This window comes from Somniosus microcephalus, chromosome 1 (assembly GCF_052327205.1).
Source record: "Somniosus microcephalus isolate GS21.2 chromosome 1, FLI_Smic_1.0, whole genome shotgun sequence".
Taxonomy (NCBI): Eukaryota; Metazoa; Chordata; class Chondrichthyes; order Squaliformes; family Somniosidae; genus Somniosus; species Somniosus microcephalus.
In genome coordinates this window covers 109,075,190-109,097,222 of record NC_140987.1, presented here as the reverse complement: position 1 = coordinate 109,097,222, position 22,033 = coordinate 109,075,190, and the positions used below count along the sequence as shown (strand labels likewise).

Here is a 22,033-nt window from a genome sequence, read left to right as displayed (position 1 = left end):
GCATCTCTCCACTTCACCTGACGAAGGAGCAGCGCTCCAAAAGCTTGTGATTTCAAATAAAACTGTTGGACTATAACCTGGTGTTGTGTGACTTCTTACATGGATGTATTAGACAGATATATAAGTAGCTATCGGGGAGTTACAAGATGCAATATAATTTGCAACTGCGTTCAAGGAAGCATAATGCATCAAGTCAAAGGGTGAGTCCCAACATCCTGAATTTAATTAATTTACACTGTGCCCACTCCTCTTTGCAATACAATACTCCTTTCAGACTGAAAATCTACCAGTTACTGGAAGACGAGGAAGTACAAAAGTAAATTGTTCATGTAATATTTTAACTAGGAACATAACTCAATTCTCAAACACTTAGAGAAATCCTAGTGCCAAAGTTCCAATGCTATTGAGAGCCCTAATGCGGTCAGTTTTCTTGTTTCCAGATAAAAAGTCAATAGGAAACACTGAGGATAGTTGCCGATCCAGTCCACTACAATCATGAGAAGCATTTCTTTACATACTCACTACAACATACATGTGCTTACCATAAATATGATTTCACCTCTCTACATTGTATTGTTTGCCTTTTTAAAACTTACTTTTCTTACTTCCAGGACAGTAACAATTACTAAACAAGCTGCTGTACACGGCACCAGGATCTGAACTCCACAATGTTTACTACTGTCAGTGTTATTAACAGGACTAAGAAAACAGGTAACATTGCAGTTTTATTGTTACTTATCCATTTATACAGGACATCTGCAAAACAACCTGTAAGCATGCAGATTCTTAAAGCTACATCAGTTATCACAAGCTAAACAGGGAATAATAGGTATCTCTCAGTGATCAGCAATCCAAGCAATAAGTTCTCAAGATACTATCCACACGTGAACACTTTTCAGCAGGGGTCACTGAATAGCAATCAGGAATGAAAGCGCAGATGTTTTATTTTCCCCTCCATAGCCGAGGAACAGAGGTTAGTTGCAGTTCCTCCATCAGTGTCCTATCTGAGATCTGTAATTCAACATAGACTGGGGGATCAAATCCAAGACCTTTCTCATTTGTATGGCTCCGTGGTGCATTTACATACTAGCCCATCAAGGCAGGTGCAGCAGTTTACTTTACACTGAAAGTACACCTCTATTTCTTATGAGTTGTAGGGTTTGAAAATCCACAACCACGTTTTATTGGAGCCCTCTAAGGGCAAGGTGACCAAAATTGGATTGCCCTATACAGTTTAAAACCAACATTTTCGGCCAATGCAGTGGTCCCGAAAAGCAGGCTGGGATATCTGAATACAGGGGACTGTGGCTCAGAAGCGAGCCATAGATGTCGGCCAATCGAAACAAAGTGCATTCTCAAAGGCCAATCAGGGGACTGAGTCGGGCTTGAAGCAAGGAAATCCCCGGCCAATGGGGACGACCCGGCCCAGGTTTGAATATGTGACTCACCCCTAATCGAGCTACAAGTACAGGCCATCATCACCTTAATCAACTCGGACTAGGGACAATAGTTTTGGGATCACTACAGTTAAGAGGTGGCCCAAAATAATCAAGTCCCAGGACTGACACAATGGGACAGCAGACTTGGAGGAGCCGCTGTGCACTCAAAACAATACCCCTGCCCTCACACTTGTAAACACCAATTTAATTGGGCGCGAAGAGGCCGAAATGGAATTGGGTATAAAATACAGAACCAAGAGATTGAGACCAGAAGAAAGAGCAGGAGAGCGAGTTAAGAAGCTGAGGGAGAGATGAGCTGGGGCGAACTACCATCTAAAGAACTCCAACCACGCTGATGAGATGATCCACCATCAGGCCCCAGACTCAATCGGCATACTGAAAGTTTACTCCGCTACCAGACGGCGCAACATCACCGCAAGAAACCGCACCGTATACCAACTCCCGTCCCGGGGACATCAACAAGAAGACACCAACGACCGAAGTGGCTGTGGAAGACGGCATTCACTCCCGCTATTTCGGGAGCCTTTTCCATCAAGCACAAACCAACCAACAACAGCAACAACCCAACAACCGCACTCAAAATAGGCTGTGAGTATAATTCAAGGGCCTGCAACTGTCAGTCTAGTCTAGGTAGGAAAGTGGGTTGGTGGGATTGGACTTGGTAAAGTTAAAACAGTGTAAAACATTTTCGTTATGTCCATTCTCTCCCATATTTTATTTACAGTTATAGAGTGTGTGTGTTTATTACGTTTGTGGTAGAACCAAATAAAATTGGTTGTCACCTGTTTTTTCCAAGGACTACTTGTCTCCGAGTGTCTATTTAAAGTGCATCGTTCTCCATCCAAACTCTGGAGTTAGAACCAGATAGGGGCATTAGGGCGCTTCGAACCCGCCAAACAAGGGAACAGCAGGCTAGGGAAAAAGAGAGAGGACTATAGGAGCCCTTGGGCTCAGGAGTACCCCACAGATTAGGTATAAATTGTGCGGGTCGTCACCGTATTCTAGTCCTCCTCTATAAGCTGTTGTTCTCTATCTCCTTAGAGGGTGTTTAGTGACACCCGACCTGCAGGCTAACATAAGCTGCAAGGGTATAAAGGAGACAGAGGCCCAATACATTAACAGGCACTAAAGACCCCTGTAATTGGGCAGAGCAAAACCCCCTAGAGTGTTTTGCAATTTTTATTAATCAAATTAAATTACTAAATAAATGACTAAATGGCTTGAGGTACATAGCTTTGCAGGCTATTTTTTAATTTTTTTTTTTTATCTACAATGCACAGAAATCCCAATTCATATAAAAGTATCTTGGCAAGCTCTCAGTTCGAGTTGCACTACATAGGAACACTTTTTCCTAATAACCGGTATAAACTGTGGCCTAGAAATTGCGGTCGGAGGTGTACCTCCAGAGTACGCCTCCGACCCGCGAAACATTTACAAAATTATCTGCTGGCGCCCAGGCTGCAAAGAGTTGCGGTGTCAGGCCTCAAGGCGAAGGGTAGCGTAATGGTCCAGGGACGCAGGCGGTTCGGAAGTGTACCCGTGATCACGTGGGCCCCATCCTCCAATGACAAAGGAGAATTCCATTGCAATCATTTACGAGGGAATTCCCTAATGATATGCAATGGAATCACGAAATGTAAAAATTATACAATTAACAGAATTTTAATTTGAATCATAATTACCTTCATTCCACCAAACTCAATAAAAATTTAATTTTTTGATAATTTCACACATCATTAAAACTGTAATCCGGGCCAATATTTGCATAAACTCATTTAATAAGTGTGTGTAATTTTGGATATGTAAGTGTTTAATTTAAGGCTTAGATATCCCCTTATGCTGATAAAAGCAGGCCCCACACCTGTTTGCATCAACCATAAGACTTGTGTGGGCAATTGCCGGCCAGTCGCTGGGCAAATAGCCCAATTCTGTGCCAGCAATTGCTTTTTCGGACCCCCTGCAGATGGCCTGTCAATGCGTACGTTGACAGGCCACAAGTTCCGGATTTCGCACATGCAGAAATCCGGAGCTTGTGGGGCATTTCAAAGGGATTACGACGGCATACTCCGAGTACACCGTCACAGACACCGCAATTTCAGGGCCTCTAAATCATTTCAGAAATAAATTCAAGAGGCATAATGGGTTGCGCCCCCACGCATGCATATTCTATTCAATATCATTCTCTTCAATTTCTTAGTCATGTGTTTGGAGGGGTAAGAAGAGGATCAATCTTCTTCACAACATTTTGCACAAATCTCTGGATATGAATTCATCTCTAAGCCTTATCCAGACAAGGCAAGATAAATTATGTTTTCATTCAGCAACGGCAATTACTCTCATACCATTACAATTTAACTTTTATTTCAGCCTTCCTGATATTTAACAGTAATGAGGCACCACAATGCTAAGTGAAAGAACTATGAACATTCTCTACCATGTAAATGTTGTGATACACAATAAGAACTAACTCTGTTAACCAATGTTCCCTGTAAGCTGCACGCAGCCGGCTTGCCAACTTTTCAATAGAAAAACCGTGCGTGCACGTTATTTTGAATGGGCCATGCGGCCCAGAAAAAAATCATTGCTGTTAATTATTCTGTCCCTTATCTTTGTTCATCTGAGGTTACGTGCTTCCTTGCTTATGCCATACTGGTTTAGTCTTATTACATTTATTTTCTCATTCTGTTGCTTTTCCTTTCTTCTCTTACTTGCTCTATTTGGCATGTATCTGCTTGTTCCATCTTCCATTCATACCAAATTATATTATTCCTTATCTACTGCTTCCCACCTGAATTTCCATGTGATTTAATAAATGCATTTTTCTTTTTACTGGAAATAATTTTCTTTCCAAACTAGCTGTGTCTAATTAATGTTATCCATATCTAGTGTTAAGAGAGATTAGCTTTTACAGTGTTGGGGGATTATCAATTTGGCTAATAGGAGCGATAAAGATATTTTAAAATGTTATTTTGCTTCTAGGTCTTCAACACTTAGCAAATTCAACTTGATGTCCCAGAAAAAAACAATCACCCCAAATACCTTGCTTAAAATATCTTCCGAGAAGCAAACTTTGCCACGTTATTATCTGTGTACTGTATAGAATTTTTGAACTTTTACTAGCAAGTTAGGCTTTTGATTTTGTTCTCATTCTCAACAGCCAGTCTACTTGTGACTGATGTAATTTCCAAGAATCAAAAAGAACCAGGCTTTGCTTTCAGTTGTTTAAGATTTGGTAATACCTCATTGATAAAAAAGTCACCTAATAATCAGAGTTTTGCTGCATACCTTTCAGTAAATCGGAGTGACTCTCCACACCTTAACATCACAAGAACAAAGAGCCACCAATAGCAGAACTGATTCTGAAAGCATTATCACGAACATATGTATTTTAAAATTATACTTTAAAATTAAATTAAATATTATTACAAAGTAGAAATTATGTTTATGCTCTCTTACTTATGGATTGTACACATAGCAGGTGGCACTTTCTAGTATTGCTGAATAAAACTACAGGAAACTCTCTGATATCCGGCACTGACGGAACCGAGCTGGTGCCGTAACATCAAAAGTGCCGGACATACCAGAGTTAATGTTTAAACATACAGAACTGAGAAGCTCCATGTGAATCAACAAACCCTGTTGCTTAGCAACAGCTTCAAAACAATCGGCTGCAGCTGCAAGCGTCTGTAGCTGAAGCTGTTGCTATAGCTACAGGCCTTGCAGTGCTTGACTGGGAAATAAAAGCAACGAGAACTAAAAAAACATATAGAAAACGGCTCCTGATTTTTGCCGTTAGATCGAGTATTCCGGACATATAACCTCCGGATAAACCAAAGTTTCCTGTACATGGCTATTTCAGCTAGACAATAATTTTTTTTTCTTTCAAAAAAGACCAAATTTGAATTACTTATTGGTCAGAACAAAGATTAGTTCTACCCTGGAGGTATTTTGTTCAAACTTATTTGAAAGTTAATGCTGATCACAAACCTGCACAAAATATTCCTGGTACCTCACTGCGCAGTATAACTGTTCGAACATTTTTATCACATTTTATTTCTTCTATAGCTTCTGTCATCTAAACAAAAGAAAATATTAAAATACAAGTCAAAAATTTCCTAGTGACAATGTCAAAAGAATAACATGAGAACATAAGAAATAGGAGCTGGGGTAGGCCATTTGGCCCTTCAAGCCTGCGCCACCATTCAACAAGATCATGGCTGATCTTCTACCTCAACTCCACCTTCCCGCACTAGCCCCATATCCCTTAATTCCCTTCATTCCCAAAAATTTATCGACCTCTGAATATAGAATTTATAGCATAGAAATATGCCACTCAACCCAACTTGTCTGTGCCGGTGTTTAGGCTCCACGGGAGCATTCTCCCACCCTATCTGCATAACCTCTATTCCCTTCTTCCTCATGAAGTTATCTAGCTTCCCCTTAAAGGCATCTATGCTCGCCTCAACTACTCCATGTGGTAGCAAGTTCCACATTCTAACCACTCTCTGGGTAAAGAAGATTCTCTTGAATTCCTTATTAGATTTATTAGCGATTGTCTTGTATTTATGGCCTCTAGTTTTGGACACCCCAACAAGTGGAAACATCTTTTCTAAGTCTACCCTATCAAATCCCTTCATAATTTTAAAGACTTCTATTACATCACCCTCAGCCTTCCCTTTTCCATAGAATAGAGTCCCAGCCTGTTCAGTCTTTCATGAAAGGTATAACCTCTTAGTTCTGGTATCATCCTTGTAAATCTTTTTTGCACCTTCTCCAGTGCCTCTATATTCTTTTTGTAATATGGGGACCAGAACTGTACACAGCACTCAAGTGTGGTTTAAGCAAGGTTCTATACAAGTTTAACAGAACTTCTGTTTTTCAATTCTATTCCTCTAGAAATGAGCCCCAGTGTTTTGTTTGCATTTTTAATGGCCTTGCAACTTGCGTTGCTACTTTTAATGATTTTGAATGTGTACCCCCATATCCCTTTGCTCCTCTACCCCATGTAGACTCTTATTTTCCAAGGAGTATCTAGCCTCCTTATTCCTCCTACCAAAATGCACCACCTAACACTCATCTATACATTGTTCCTAAAGTGTAGTGCCCATTTAGCAAGTTTATTAACGCCTTCTTGTATTTTGTCGCAGTCTTCCTCAGTATTAACTATACCCTCCAATTTGGAATCATCCACAAATTTTGAAATTGTACTTCCGATTCCAGAATCCAATAAAGTTGGTTACGCATGACTTCCCGTTTGAAATCCGTATGGACTATTCTTCATTATATTTTCATTTTTTCTATTACAGCTTTGAGTAAAAATTTAAATATCTTTCCTACCACTAACATTAAGCTAACTGGTCTATTGTTCACTGGACTTGTTCTATCTCCCTTTTTAAATATAGGAATAACATTAGTTGTTCTCTAATCCTCTGGCATTATACCATTTTCTAATGAATTTTTATAAATATATAATCGTGCCTCTATTTGTATATTGTGCCTGCGCTTGTACAATCGTGCCTCTACTATAAACTATAGATTTATAGATATGGTTGTGCTTACCATTTCCACAAGATTTTTGCTGATTGCATTTTTGGACTGTGGTCTATTTATTCCAAATACAACAATTCCTGTTAAAATAAACAGAGTGGAAATAATCAGTCAACAGATTTCTAATTAAATTTGTAGAATTTCTAAACAAAAATAATAAAATTAGAATAAATCCTAAGGAATGGTGGAGCCAATTAGGGACAAAAAAGGAAATCTTCTTGTAAAGGCAGAGGGCATGACTGAGGTACAGAATGAGTACTTTGCATCTGTCTTCACAAAAGAAGAGGATGAAGTTAATGTCGCAATAGAGGAAGGGATGTGGGGGGGGGGGGTAGTAGAGATATTGGATTGGATAGGATAAAAATAGATGGAAAGAAGGTTTGCATCTCTCAAAGTTAACATGTCACCCAGTTCATATGAGCTGCATCCTAAGTTGCTGAGGGAAGCTTGGGTGGAGATAGCAGAAGCTCTGACCACAATCCTTCTTGGATATGGGAGTGGTGCCAAAGAACTGGAGAATTGTAAATGTTACACCCCTGTTCAAAAAAGGAGGGATAAACCTGGTAACTACAGGCCATTCAGTCCAATGTCAGTGGTGAGAAAACTATTTGAGACCATTGTGAAGGGAAGAACAAAATTAATTCCCACTTGGAGAAGCACGTGATAATAACAGCCAGCCAACACGGATTTGTTAAAGGCAAATCGTGTCTGACTCACCTGATTGAGTTCTTTGATGAAGTAACAGAGAGGGTTGATGAAAGTAGAGCAGTAGATGCTGTACATATAGACTTTCAAAAGGCATTTGATAAAGTACCACATAACAGACTTATTCGGAAAATAGAAGCATATGGTAGTACAGTAAAAGGACTGTGGTAATTTGGGTACGTAATTGTCTAAATGATAGGAGGCAGAAAGTAGTGATCAACGGATGTTTTTCTGACTGGAGAGAAGTATACAGTGGGGTCCACCAGGATTTGGTATCAAGACCATTGCTTTTCTTTGTTATATATAAATGACCTGGACTTAGGTATAGGGAGTATAATTTCGAAGATTGCGGATGATACAAAACTGGGCAACGTAGTAAATAGTGAGGAGGATAGTAGCAAACTTCAGGAGGATATAGACAGACTGGTGAAATGGCAGATGCAATTTAATGCGGGTAAGTGTGAAGTGATGCACTTTGGCAGGAACATGGAGAAGCAATATAATCGAAATGTTACTATTTTGAGGGGGCTGCAAAAGTAGAAGGACCTGGAAATATTCACAAATCCTTGAAGGTGGCAGGGCAAGTTGATAAGATGGTTAAGAAAGTGTATGGGATACTAGGTTTGTAAATAGGAGCATTGAATACAAAACAAGGAAGTCATGCTAAACCTTTACAAATCACTGGCTAGGCCTCAGCTGCAGTATTGTGTACAATTCTGGGCACTACACTTTAGGAACAATGTCAAGGCCTTGGAGAGGGTACAGAGGAGGTTTACCAGGGATGAGAGACTTCAGTTATATGGAGAAGCTAAAATTGTTCTCATTAGAGCAGAGAACGTTAAGGGGAATCCAATAAAGTATTCAAAATTATGAGGGGTTTTGACAGAACAAGTAGGCTGTTTCCTCTGGCAAGTGGGTAGGTAACCAGAGATCATAGATTTAAAATAATTGGCAAAAGAGCTAGAGGGCAAATGAGGACACATTTTTTCCACAAAGAACGTTGTTAAGGTCTGGAACACACTACCTGAAAGGGTGGTGAAATCAGATTCCAAAGTAACTTTCAAAAGGGAATTGGACGTGTACTTGAAGAGGACTAATTTACAGTAATGGGGAAAAAGCTGGGGTGTGGGACTAAATTGGACAGCTCTTTCAAAGAGACGGTACAGGCATGATGGGCCAAATGGCCACCTTCTGTGCTGTAAGATTCTATGATTATACATCATTACTATCGCACCTGCAGTCGTGGAAGTGTGAACTTTGCACTCACAGTCCTTGCCAGTTTGCACTCTGAGCATTAAACATAGCATGGAACTATTACACTTCACAAAGTTAACTATTCAGATCACAAGAAAAAAAGAGCTGTCAACAGTACAACAGACTCCGAAAGACTGTGCATACTGAAGAATTTGCATTATTAATCATGCTTTAAAAATGTTTCAATTAAGTGAAAAACTTTGTTTTGATCATTTTAACATGGTAATATATACATCTAATAAACAGATTATAATTTAATGATGTACTGATGATCTTACACATACAATGTGGTCTCTTTTCCCTAGAAGCCACAGCTGGAACATCTCAACTACACTAGTATTTTTGTATAAAACAAATTAAGGAATTGTGACCAGTGGTTTACCAGGAAATAGTCTGCTCATGACATCAGCACAACACAAACCATTTACCCAGAGGTTCATGGGTTATGCAGTCCTAATGTCACTCTGTTGTTTACTTCTCAGTAAGTCACTGTGCTCGTCATTTATATCTGGTCCACTAATTATTAAATTGATCATAAGGTGGTTAAATAATATTACTGTTAACAAAATTAAACTGGAATTATAGTTGTTATATTTTTGAAAGGTGGGTGATGTAATTTTATACAGCGGTTCTCAAGATAGGAATTTTAAGTGGAAAAATGTAGACCTTATGAAAAACGTTATTTTGAAAAGGTCTCAAATATGAATTTTAATGAGGTGAAATAATGGTTATGATATTATCCTTTTTGATTTTTTTTGCACTATGTTTTAAACAGCAGGAATCAGAATTTAGACTAGAGGAAGCTGCCATTAGTTTACAAATTTATGTTGATATCGGCAATATCATAATGAATGGAAAACAGACTACATGATACTAGAATCCCTATCAATATCACATTTTGGTTTGTTTACTTCTAGCCGAAATGTACATAATCTCTGCTGAAAATGATTACACCTGGTCTATCTTTGTCCTCTTTCATAACTACACTAAATCTCACTGAATTATGATCACTACCACCAAAATGCTCTCCCACTACCCCTGCCATCCTCCCAGCTTCATTCAGTCCAGAACTGCCCCCTCTCTTATTAGGCTTGCTACGTACTGGCTAAAAAAATTCTGCGGAGTGCATTTTAAGAATTCTACACCCTCTATACCTTAACACTAATTCTATCCCAGTTAATTTTAGGGTAGTTGAAATCCCCTACTATTACTGCCCTACTTATCAGCAAAGGTTTTGGAAAAGGATAGAACCTTCCACCCAAATTTGGAGGTTATGAAAGTATGAAAAACCCACCAGACGTACACCTGTGCAAGACAAGGACCCACCTAGTAAAGGTACTAATTGAGTCAAGGAAACAAGTACACTCCTACAGCGGAATTAAACAAGTCAATGGCTGTGCGACTGGGAAATGGGAGGATAACTGCAATTTTAGAGAAGTCAGATAATGCTACTGCTAACTAAAATGGCCCGTGTTGAATCCGTGATTCTTAAAGTATGATGTTTTCCAATAACTACACGGAGGCTGTAACTTAACAATCAACAGGTGTTTACTGCAGGAGGGTAGTCTAAAGACTGACAGTACAGAGGCATGCTCAAGGCTTATATACAGGTGTGGTCACTGCCGGTACTACAGTATACAGGAGCTGTAAAAGTAGTTCTCTCTTAAAGGTACATACACTACAATTCCTCCCCTTTTAGATTAGCAGTACCCATAATGTTCAAATAACAATTAACACTTTAACATGCACATTAAACTGAAATAGTCCATTTATAGATTCAGTCTTTGGGGCGGCTTCCTGATCCTTTCTGGATAGCGCCTTTCCTGAGGTTCTTGTTCTTGGTGCGGAGGCGATTTTGGCCTCTTCAAGACAATCTCTGTAGCTTTCAAGGGTATATGTGAAAATAGCCGCTTGTAGTCCCTTTGGTTTATGACAGTTAGGGCTGATCCTGTGTCCAATTCCATTTTCACTTGGACTCCGTCTATCTTGAGTGTGACCCAGATAGTCTGGTGATCCTCCATTTTGGTTACCTTATGTAGTTTCAGACAACCCAGCTCCTTGCTTCCGGAGTCTGTATCACTTTTCTGTTCGTCTGAACTACTGTCCATCACCTGGTGTACCTTTTTGTACTTCTCCTGTGGAGATTTCTTGCTGTTGGTTTTCTTCCCAGACCTGCAGACTCTTGCTATGCGTCCTGCTTTTCCACACTGTCTGCACACTTGGTCCTTGAACCAACAATCCTTCTGGTCGTGTGTTGTTCTGCCGCAGCGATAACACTTCCCTGCTCCATATGACATTTCATTGGTGCCATATTCTTGCGGTCTCCGTTGTATCTCTGCAGCGCCCCATGCAGCTGCTTCGTGTGATACTGCCATGCTGAAAGCCTTCTCCAGCGTAAGATCCTTTTCTGATAAAAGCCGTTTCTGGTTTCCTTCACTTTGAAGCCCACACACAAACTTGTCCCTTAACGTATCTGCTAGTCCCACTCCAAACTGGCAGTGTTTCGATAGCTTGCGCAGTTCCGTTAAGTACTCAGCATTACTTTCGTCCTTATGCTGGTTCCTTTTGTGGAACTTAAATCTTTCTGCTATCAGCAGCGGTGTGGGGTTTAAGTGGTCCTGTAGGATTTCTACTATGTCTTCGAAATTCTTATCCACGGGCTTCTCTGGGGTTATTAGGCTTCGCAGTAAGCCATAAGTTTTTGCACCCATGAAATTTAACAAAACCAGTGCTTTCCTAGCATCTGGCACTTCATTCGCCCTGCAGTACACCTCAATGCGTTCCACATATGTCGCCCAATCTTCGACTTCATTGTCGAACGCAGTGATACTGCCACTCTTCGGCATCCCTGGGTGTGATTTAACTGTCTAAAATGATGTCTCCCGCACTCTCCCTTCTTCTCCGCTGGCACAAAATGGCGTCTCCCACGCTTTCCTTTCTTCCCGCGCTTGCCCTCCTTCTCCGCTGCGGCTTCTAACAATGGCGTCTCCCGCGCTCTCCCTTCTCCCCGCGGACGCTGTTCAGCCCTTGAGCCCTGGCTGTGCTCTGCGCGTTCTCCTGTGCGCCTTTCCCGTTGCCGCCGCTCGGTCCTGAACCCGGCTGCTGCTTTACCCTCTCTCTCTGTTTTGTTTTTCCTCGACGCCGCTCGGTTTTCAACCCCCGGCTGCGCCCTGTGCGCTTCACCCTCTCTCTTACCCCGTCGATGCTGCTCGGCTTTTTCTCTGCCGTCGGTCGGCTCCAGCCGCCGCTGTCCGGGAAGGGTCTGCGCTGTACCTGTTGCCAGTCTGTTGCTGGATCGTCGTGGCTGGGGAACCAAGCCCGGCTCTCAACAGCCTCCCCTGCGATGTTCACTCTCTGCCGGATGACTGGGCGGTTGCTCGTGGTCGATGCCCGTGCGTCTGGCCTCGACTTTCATCCACCGCCCTCCCGGAGCGAATCCTTGAAGGGAAATGCAGAGTTGCAGGTAGATTCAAATCGACCTCATCGCCACTGTTGAATCCGTGATTCTTAAAGTATGATGTTTTCCAATAACTACACGGAGGCTGTAACTTAACAATCAACAGGTGTTTACTGGAGGAGGGTAGTCTAAAGACTGACAGTACAGAGGCATGCTCAAGGCTTATATACAGGTGTGGTCACTGCCGGTACTACAGTATACAGGAGCTGTAAAAGTAGTTCTCTCTTAAAGGTACATACACTACAGCCCGGACCCTCGCAAGCAGCCTTACTTTGCTCAGAGGAGTTATGTCAAATCAATGTACTCCCAAAGTTTACAGCCCCAGCTAGGAAAAGGGGGAAAGTCGCCAAAGATAGGATTGATACGTTAGTGAAGGCACTAGAACCTCTGTTTCTACAGGAGTAACTGGAAGAATTTTCAAAGTTCAGCCTAAACATGTTAACCTCTTAGAAGGCTGGTGTGGATAGCAATGCTCAGCTTCACTTCATTGACCCAGTTGTCGCTGTGTGCCCAAAGGCGAGGGAGATAATTCTGGATGCCTTCAAGAGCCAACTTGAGGAGGACCTTGCAACAAACTCCAGCTTTCGATGGAAAAGTCTACCACCAAGAGATAGAAAGTCGTGAGCTTATTCGACTTAAGGTCTTTATCCATAAGCGAAGGCTCATTCATCTGGATGCCATATTAACTGACACACTCAACCTCCTTCAGGGGTTACTCAACTACTTAAATACAAAGATACCCACTCAGAGACCTGACCTCTCTTTTTCCACCTAGAATACCAACTCTTGGATGGCAAAAAGACTGAAATCCTTCTTTTCCTTTCCCAGGAACTGTTATGCATGTAACAGTCAATGTCTGTTTCACTCAAGCTCGTCTATTCCAGGAAACCCACCTCCTGCTCCCTCAACCCTATTCCCACTATTTTTTTTTTTTTTAAACTCATGTTCATGAGAGGTGGGCAGCACAGGCAAGGCCAGCTTTTATTGCCCATCCCTAATTGACATCAAGAAGGTGGTGGTGAGCTGCCTCCTTGAACCACTGCAATTGTGAGGTGAAGGTCCTCCCACAGTGCTGTTAGAGAGGGAGTTCCAGGATTTTGACCCAGCGATGATGAAGCAATGGCGATACATTTCCAAGTTGGGATGGTGCGTGACTTGGAGGGGAACTTGGAGGTGATGGTGTTCCCATGCGCCTGTTGCCCTTATCCATCTAGGTAGTAGAGGTTGCAGATTTGGGAAGTGCTGTCGAAGAAGCCTTGCGAGTTGCTGCAGTGCATCTTGTAGATGGTACATAACACAGCCACAGTGCGCCGGTGGTCGAGGGAGTGAATGTTTAAGTTGGTAGATGGGGTGCCAATCAAACAGGCTGCTTTGTCCTGGATGGTGTCGAGCTTCTTGAGTGTTGTTGGAGCTGTACTCATCCAGGCAAGTGGAAAGTATTCCATTACACTCCTGACTTGTGCTTTGAGATGTTGGAAAATCTTTGGGGAGTCAGGAGGTGAGACACTCACCACGGAATACCTAGCCTCTGACCTGCTCTTGTAGCCGCAGTATTTAGGTAGCTGGTCCAGTTAAGTTTCTGTTCAATGGTGATCCTCAGCACATTGATGGTGGGGGATTCGGCAATGCTAATCCCATTGAACATCAAGGGGCGGTGGTTAGACTCTCTCTTGTTGGAGATAGTCATTACCTGGCACTTGTGTGGCGCGAATGTTACTTGCCACTTATCAGCCCAAGGCTGAATGTCATCCAGGTCTTGCTGCATGTGGGCACGGACTGCCTCATTATCTGAGGAATTGCGAATGGAACTGAACACTCTGCAATCATCAGCGAACATCCCCACTTCTGACCCTATGATGGAGGGAAGGTCATTGATGATGCAGCTGAAGATGGTTGGGCCTAGGACACTGCCCTGAGGAACTCCTGCAGCGATGTCCTGAGATGATTGGCCTCCAACAACCACAACCATCTTCCTTTGTGCTCGGTCTGACTCCACCCAATGGAGAGTTTTTCCCCTGATTCCCATCAACTTCAGTTTTACTAGGGCTCCTTGTTGCCACACTCGGTCAAATTCTGCCTTGATGTTAAGGGCAGTCACTCTCACCTCACCTCTTTTGTCCATATTTGGACCAAGCATGAAATAAGGTCTGGAGCGAAGTGGTCCTGGTGGAGCCCAAAATGAGCATCGGTGATCAGGTTATTGGTAAGTGCCGCTTGATAGCAGTGTCGATGACACCTTGCAGCATTTTGCTGATGATTTAGAGTAGACTGATGGGACAGTAATTGGCCAAATTAGATTTGTCCTGCTTTTTGTGGACAGGACATACCTGAGCAGTTTTCCATTGTCGGGTAGATGCCAGTGTTGTAGTTGTACTGTAACACTCAACTTCCCTTCCTGGCCCCCATGTTAGTTGATATTGTTAACGGTTCTCTCTCCTGAAGTACTGTCCCTCTCCTTCAAATCTGCCATCATCACCCCTCTCAAATAACCAACCTTTGTCCTTGCAAACTACCGCCTCATCACCAACCTCCCTTTCCTCTCCAAAGCCTTTGAACATGTTGTCGCTTCCCAAATCCATGCCCATCTTTCTCCGAACTCCATGTGTGAATCCCTCCAATCAGGTTCCCGCCATGCCACAGTACCGAAACGGCTCTTATCAAAGTCACAAATGACATCCAGTGTGAATGTGACCGTGGTAAACTATCCCTCCTCGTCCTTCTCGACTAGTCTGCAGCCTTTGACACGGTTGATCACACCATCCTCCTCCAGTCCCTCTCCTCCGTCGTCCAGCTGGATGGAACTGTACTTGATGGCTTCCACTCTTATCTATCCAGTCGTAGCCATAAGCTACTTTAGTGGGAGGAAGTGGACTTTGGACTGTGCTGCTCAGCTAACAATAGGGTGGCTGGTGTGGTCAGTATTTGTGCCAAATTCCTTACAACTGCTCTCGGATGGAGGAATGACAATGGTCTTGGAGAATCTTGTGAAGCTAGTAAATAGGACTCTGTTTGAAATGCACACACCCTCAGTGCCCCAGAACATAGTCTGTATCCAAAAAAGAGAAGAATCCTAGTGAACTTGAAAACTACCAAGGAGTATCGCTGATATCAGTGGCTCTTAAAGGTGGTTCTTTATATTGTCACAGCATGCATATCAGATGCTCTGGAGGATAGTGCAGCAATCAGAAAGGAACAGCCAGGATTTCATTTTCATGAGGAATGTGTAGGACAGGATTGTGGCTTTAGACAAATTTGCAGAACACTAAGGATCAGGGGAATCCCACTTACTCTGCTTTTGTACATTTCTGTGAGGCTCTCATCCTAGTGCCTCATAATATCTTGATGAAGCTATTGGGACTGAAAGGCCAAATCTTTTTCTGGGAGGTGTACTCCAACTCCAAAATCTAAGGGCAGATGAGAAACTCAAAGAGTGAGGCAAGGTTGTCCACTGTTAGTCATCCTATTTGATATCTTTGTCAATTATGTAGTGGGTGACATTGAATGAAATACCCTCGGAGTGTCTGTTCCAGTTATTGCTCAAAATAGTGCAGCAATCCTTTTCTCAGATCATATTGTGATGGTTCAGAATAACCTATGAATCAAGTGCACTCTATGCACCATCTTGAACAATGGGCTAACCAGTGGGATACAGCGGCAGGAGCCCCCAGTGTGGTATTATGGCCTTGCGCAGTTCAAGAGAGTACCTTGATGGTAGTGATGAAAAATACAACTGGTATCACTCCCAGTTGTTGATTCATATTGGTACCTGGACAACATGGAAAATGCTAACTTCAGTTTTGACACAGTTTTTCAGGATAGCACTAAGAAGGCACAAAAGGTAGTTTGGTCTTTCTCACCTTTCTTCAACAACAACAAAACCTCAATGCATGTAGCATACAAGACGTGTCTAAACTGTTTCCTTTATACAGGTAGGTCAGAATCCCAAGGGCTGCAATGAAATGGCTTCCTCCAACCCATGTGCAAGATCCAGGACTAAGCTGCGAGGTGAATCAGTGGCAAAAAAGGGAAACAGCTTGCAGGGAGAGAGGGCTCCGGAGTACACCCCTCTGTCAACTGACTGTCCAGGAAAGGGAAATCCCCTTCACAGTGTGCATAACACGTTGCTAAGACTGTTCACATAGGGATCTGGATAAACAGGTGGTCATGAGCAGGCCTGGTGCATGGTATTGGATTTGGGTGACCAGAACATCAAGATGGCTGAAAAGAAGCAAGCTGTGCTGTGTAGGTCATTTCACCAAACAGAAAGCAGGTGCTTGTTGGATAGCTGGTGAGGAAGCTCTCAGACTTGGGATTACAACTGTATGAGAACATATGCTAATATATCCAGGGCTCAATACCGTATCATTGGGTTGCAGAGAGGAAAGCATCTGCATTGATTAGTTGCCTGACAATCAACTAGTGACTGGTCTCCTTGGATGGAGAGGTAAGCGTTTCTTTGGAGTTCAGCTGGGTACAGGATGACAACCTTGGTAGTGAAAGCGTGGAACCAAGTTAACTCTCTGTGGTAGACTTCGTAATCGTAATCTAATATCTGAACCAGGCAGGTTCACAGAACTCCAGGGTACTGTTAATGATTGACCAGCCAGTCTGGCTGGGTATTGAAAGGAAAATAATTGCACTCCTGATCCCGATCCAGTGACCCCTGCAGGAACTATATCTGCATGGAGATTAGCTGAGCAGAGAACTGAGCTCAACTCCGACGTGCCTGTCAAAATGCTTGCTGAGCCTCATTGGCAAGCCTCGCACATGAATAATGGCCACATGGGCGAGGTACCAGTGAGTGACAAGTATCCATAAAACTTACCCCAGATGGAGTCAACACGTTCAGGGGAGGGAGAGGGGAGAAGGGAGAAAGATTCAGGGAAAATTTGCAGGAGAAAAAGAGACTATAATAAATACAAATCAGTCTATACAGCATCAAGTGGTAAATAGTCTAATGCTACAAAGTCTCCAGTCCAGTGTTTTTCCCCTACTGCTGACAGTAGCTCAGATAAGTCTCACTCATTTGGAGTGACTGCTGTTGGGTTTAAAAATATAACAAACAGAATATAAAAAATATATTTGATATATTTCACTTTCAAAAATATAGTGCAACATAATTTTTAATAGTTTTGTAATTTGTGTCACTCTGTTTCATCATAAATCTCACTCCCCACAGTTCAATGTTGACATATTATTGCTGATGTGATTGAATTGTACTACTGTTAGTGAAACTAAACTCATTACAATTATTACATTTTAATAGAAGTGTGCCCAACAGGGCAGACCAGGAGAGGCAACGATAGCCAGCAAGAATATTATGCTCCATTTAACACAAACCCATTTGATTATTGTGATCCTAGCATTGGGACTAGGATAAGGGCAAGCTATTTACAGGTTCTATTTACCTGCATAGGGTAAGGAACTGTGCCTGGGGCCAACTAAAAGTTAAGGTAAAATGTAGGCCCAATAAGTAACAGTCTTTTATACTCAACAATACTTGTATACTCACTAATAACACACTGCTTTAAAAAAAACTTGCTCATGGTAAATCAGATTAATACACAGTTTAATAAAGACTGGACTGTTAGACAATATAATGTAAAAATGTATCATTCTGCTGTTAAGTTGGAGCTGTGTCCCTTTAAAGCCATAATAAAGTCTCATTGTTGTTAGGCAAACACAAGCTCATATCAATCAAACTTTACTTGATGTTTGGTCAGAAAACGATGCAGATTTTAAAGTGCTTATGTCGCAGGCTCCAGGTGACTGGCTTTCTCTTCTTGAAAATAAAATGTTTTGCATCTGTAATAAAATGTAATGTCTGGTCTCTGCGATCTGGGCTATGACAGACATATTTTTTGACTATATATACACTAGCAGATTTCCTGTGCCATTGCTTTTTCATACTGTCAGGAACATTATACCAGGTAAAGTGTAGATTTGTGTCCCTTAAGACTACAAAGTCTAATTGCTATTAATTTGCATTCTTTGGAACTGAATTTTATTTAAGAGACTCCAATATTTTGCATTCCTGGAGAAATGCTTTTTGCTTTTCTTTGAAATGTGATGCATAAATTTGAATGATGCAAAGTGTGACATAAATGTGATGGGCAGAAAATTGCACTAGAGGTACTGTTTTTTATAACATTATTAGTTGATCTCCAGTAGTATTGCTCAGAGGACACCATGTTTTATAAAGAAGTGAATCTATTTTGGCATTACTCACAATAAATGAGCTAATATGTTATTTGGGAGAAAGGTACTTGTTTCTAAAAATTTAGGAGGAGGACGCGTCGGAGCAATGAAGGCAACTGGGAAACTGAGCATTTGTTGGGGGGAGGGGAGGTGCTGCAAGGGTAACTGGGAAAGAAGAGTAGCAAAGGTTTCAGGGTTAGTGGGTACATAGGAATACATCAAGTCACAAAGGTCTGGGAAAAAAAGTTGCCATGGGGATAAAGAGTACTGGGACTACTGAAATAGTGAGCACTTGGAATAGGGACATGGGGTGGTGAGAATTCAGATTGGTGGCTAGGAGCAATGAATATTGGGTTTGGAGTAATTGGGATTGGAGGAAGGTAGTGAGCATGGGAGTACTGAGGGGAGTCAGTACTGGAAAATTGAGTGAAGCATGCGGAAGATTGAGAGAGTGAGCAACTGGGAAAGTGAATAGTTGGAAGCTAAGCAATGGGCATTGGGACAGTAAGCATTGGCAGGTTAGTGGGTACGGGAAAGTGTATTTAAGCAGAACCTACTGATAGATCATTTGGGGCATTTATTCCGAATATCCTTCCAAACTGGAATAATAGTACACACCTTCCAGTAATTGCTACCTGTTTATATGAGTTATAGTTTTTAACTTCTCAGTATAAACAAGTAAAAGACAACTGCTGTAACCATTTCTAACACATTAAAAGCACTATAAAAATACAAGTGTTATTATAAAATAGAAGAACTCCACTTTGATGTGACAATATTTAATATTTATTTGGTCAAACATGTAACATACTATAAACAATCCTTTCAATATAGCAACTGGATGATCTCCAGAGGTTGTGCTTATTTTAAATCTTCCTGGATAGCAAAAACAAAAATCACTATCCCTATGATTTCCTCTAATAAAAGAACTGACTGATTGCGCCGGGCGGGGGAGGGGGGGAGGCGGGAAGATGACATAAACTAGATTTATCTTCAAAGGCACTCTAATACAAGATGGGCATTTTTGAACACCTGCTGTAAACAAAAAAGTTGAAAAATTCGTGATTTACCTAATTTTTTAATGGTTTTTACATTTTCTTTAAATCTAATTACTTCCATGGTCCTATTTCCAAAATCTTACTTTAAGGGCATAGATAGTGGAGTAAGGAACGATCAGGGTGGCTGTATCTTTTGCTCCAATGAGATTTGACATCATATTTTGAGGATGGAATGCGTGTGGGAAGAAAATGTAAATTTAGGGAAATAGTTTTGTTCAATTAAGATTGGTAAATAATAAAAGTAGAAAATAACCAATTAGAAAGGAGAAACATTACAGACTGAACCAATGAAGAAGAAACGGCGACAAACCTTCCCCGCAAACATAACCGTTTGTGTGAAGCCTGTACACACTTACAACCTTGGATTCCGATCTATCTCACTCTGCAAATGATGTCAAGCCCATCTGATCATAAATGTCACTCCTGGCGTGCAGCGGTATTGAGATCTCCTACTCCTCCCTCACCCCCCACCCGGGCAATGTAACCCCGTGTGTTACCTGCCGAGTCCTCCTGCTCCAGGTGATACACCAGCAGCTCCGCCCCGGGCCCAATTGCCGACCCCGAGGCGCTTTCACTGTAGCATTTCGCTACAGGCACAACCTTCACAGCCTGGCTCTTAAATGCAGCGGACCCTCTCCCGGCTCCCGAGTAGCGGAGCGCCGAGCAGCGAGTAAAGAGAGCACCGACTGCCCGACACAGGACCCGCGGCCTGGAAACAACCATCAGCGCCGCCATAGTAACCGCCCGTCAACTCTAACCTCTGTGCGTCATCAGCAGCATCTGACTCCCTGCCACACCTCCCACAATCCCCGGCATCCCGTCCCACGCAGAGAGAAGGGCAGGTGCAACGCGGCAATGTTACACTAACAGTACAGGACACCGGTCCTGTTATAATTCACAGACACAATGTTGCATCACGATATTTACATCATAGCAATTATTTTGATTCGTTTCTGGGATGTGGACGTTGCTGGTTTATTGCCCATCCATAATTGCCCTTGAGAAGGTGGCGGTGAGCCACTGCAGTCCTTGTGGTGAAGGTACTCCCACAGTGCTGTTGGGGCGGGAGTTCCAGGATTTTGACCCAGTGACTATGAAGGAACGGTGATATACTGCCATGTCAGGATGGTGTGTAACTTGGAGGGAAATTTGCAGGTGATGGTGTTCCCATGCGCCTGCTGCCCTTGTCCTTCCAGGTGGTAGAGGTTGTGGGTTTGGGAGGTGCTGTCGTAGAAGCCTTGGGGAGTTGCTGCAGTGCATCTTGTAGATGGTACACACTGCAGCCACAGTCACCGGTGGTGGAGGGAGTGAATGTTTAAGGTGGTAGATGGGGTGCCAATCAAGCGGGCTGCTTTGTCCTGGATGGTGTCGAGCTTCTCAAGAGTTGTTGGAGCTGCACTCATCCAGGCAAGTGGAAAGTATTCCATCACACTTCTAATATGTGCCTTGTAGATGTTGGAAAGGCTTTGGGGAGTTAGGAGGTGAGACACTCGCCACAGAATACCTAGCCTCTGGCCTGCTCTTGTAGCCACAGTATTAATGTGGCTGGTCCAGTTAAGTTTCTGTTCAATAGTGACCCCCCAGGATGTTGAAGGTGGGGAATGTCAAGGGATGGTGGTTAGACTCTCTCTTGTTGGAGATAGTCATTGCCTGCCACTTATCAGCCCAAGCCTAAATGTTGTCCAGGTCTTGCTGTTTGCGGACATGGACTGCTTCATTATCTGAGGAGTTGCGAATGGAACTGAACACTGTGCAATCATCAGTGAACATCCCCGCTTCTGACGTTATGATGGAGGGAAGGTCATTAATGAAGCACCTGAAGATGGTTGGGCCTAGGTCACTGCCTTGAGGAACTCCTGCTGCGATGTCCTGGGGCTGAGATAACTGACCTCCAACAACCACCTTCCTTTGTGATAGGTATGACTCCAGCCAGTGGAGAGTTTTCCCCAATTCCCATCGACTTCAATTTTACTAGGGCTCCTTGATGCCACACTCGGTCAAATGCTGCCTTGATGTCAAGGGCAGTCACTCTCACTTCACCTCTGGAATTCAGCTCTTTTGTCCATGTTTGGACCAAAACTGTAATGAGGGCTGGAGCCCAGTGGTTTTGGCAGAACCCAAACTGAGCATTGGTGAGCAGGTTATTGGTGATTAAGTGCCGCTTGATAGCACTGTCGATGACACCTTTCATCATTTTGCTGATGATTGAGAGTAGATTGATGGAGCGGTAATTGGCCAAATTGCATTTGTCCTGCTTTTTGTGGACAGGACATACCTGGGCAGTTTTCCACCTTGTCAGGTAGATGCCAGCGTTGTAGCTGTACTGGAACAGCTTGGCTAGAGGCGTGGCTAGT

The 22,033-nt window shown here is 42.6% G+C and overlaps 1 protein-coding gene across 4 annotated transcripts in view; it reads right to left on the bottom strand.

Annotated features, from left to right (window-relative positions):
* Nucleotides 1-20,462, bottom strand: part of LOC147124286 (methylglutaconyl-CoA hydratase, mitochondrial-like) — a 610,977-nt gene extending 590,515 nt beyond the window's left edge. For 2 of the 4 annotated variants that reach the window (XM_085984589.1, XM_085984596.1), the window contains exons 1-2: nucleotides 20,177-20,225; nucleotides 7,020-7,087 (exon numbers count right to left, since the gene is read on the bottom strand). Coding sequence is in view for 2 of the 4 variants with exons in the window: in XM_085984606.1 (XP_085840732.1) it covers nucleotides 5,448-5,535; nucleotides 7,020-7,087; nucleotides 20,177-20,414 (394 nt within the window). In the remaining 2 variants the exon portion in view is untranslated. Of the gene's footprint in view, nucleotides 1-5,447; nucleotides 5,536-7,019; nucleotides 7,088-20,176 lie in introns of all 4 variants that reach the window. The other 2 variants (XM_085984606.1, XM_085984603.1) reach the window with 2 other exon arrangements.
* Between the last annotated feature and the right edge of the window lie 1,571 nt (nucleotides 20,463-22,033).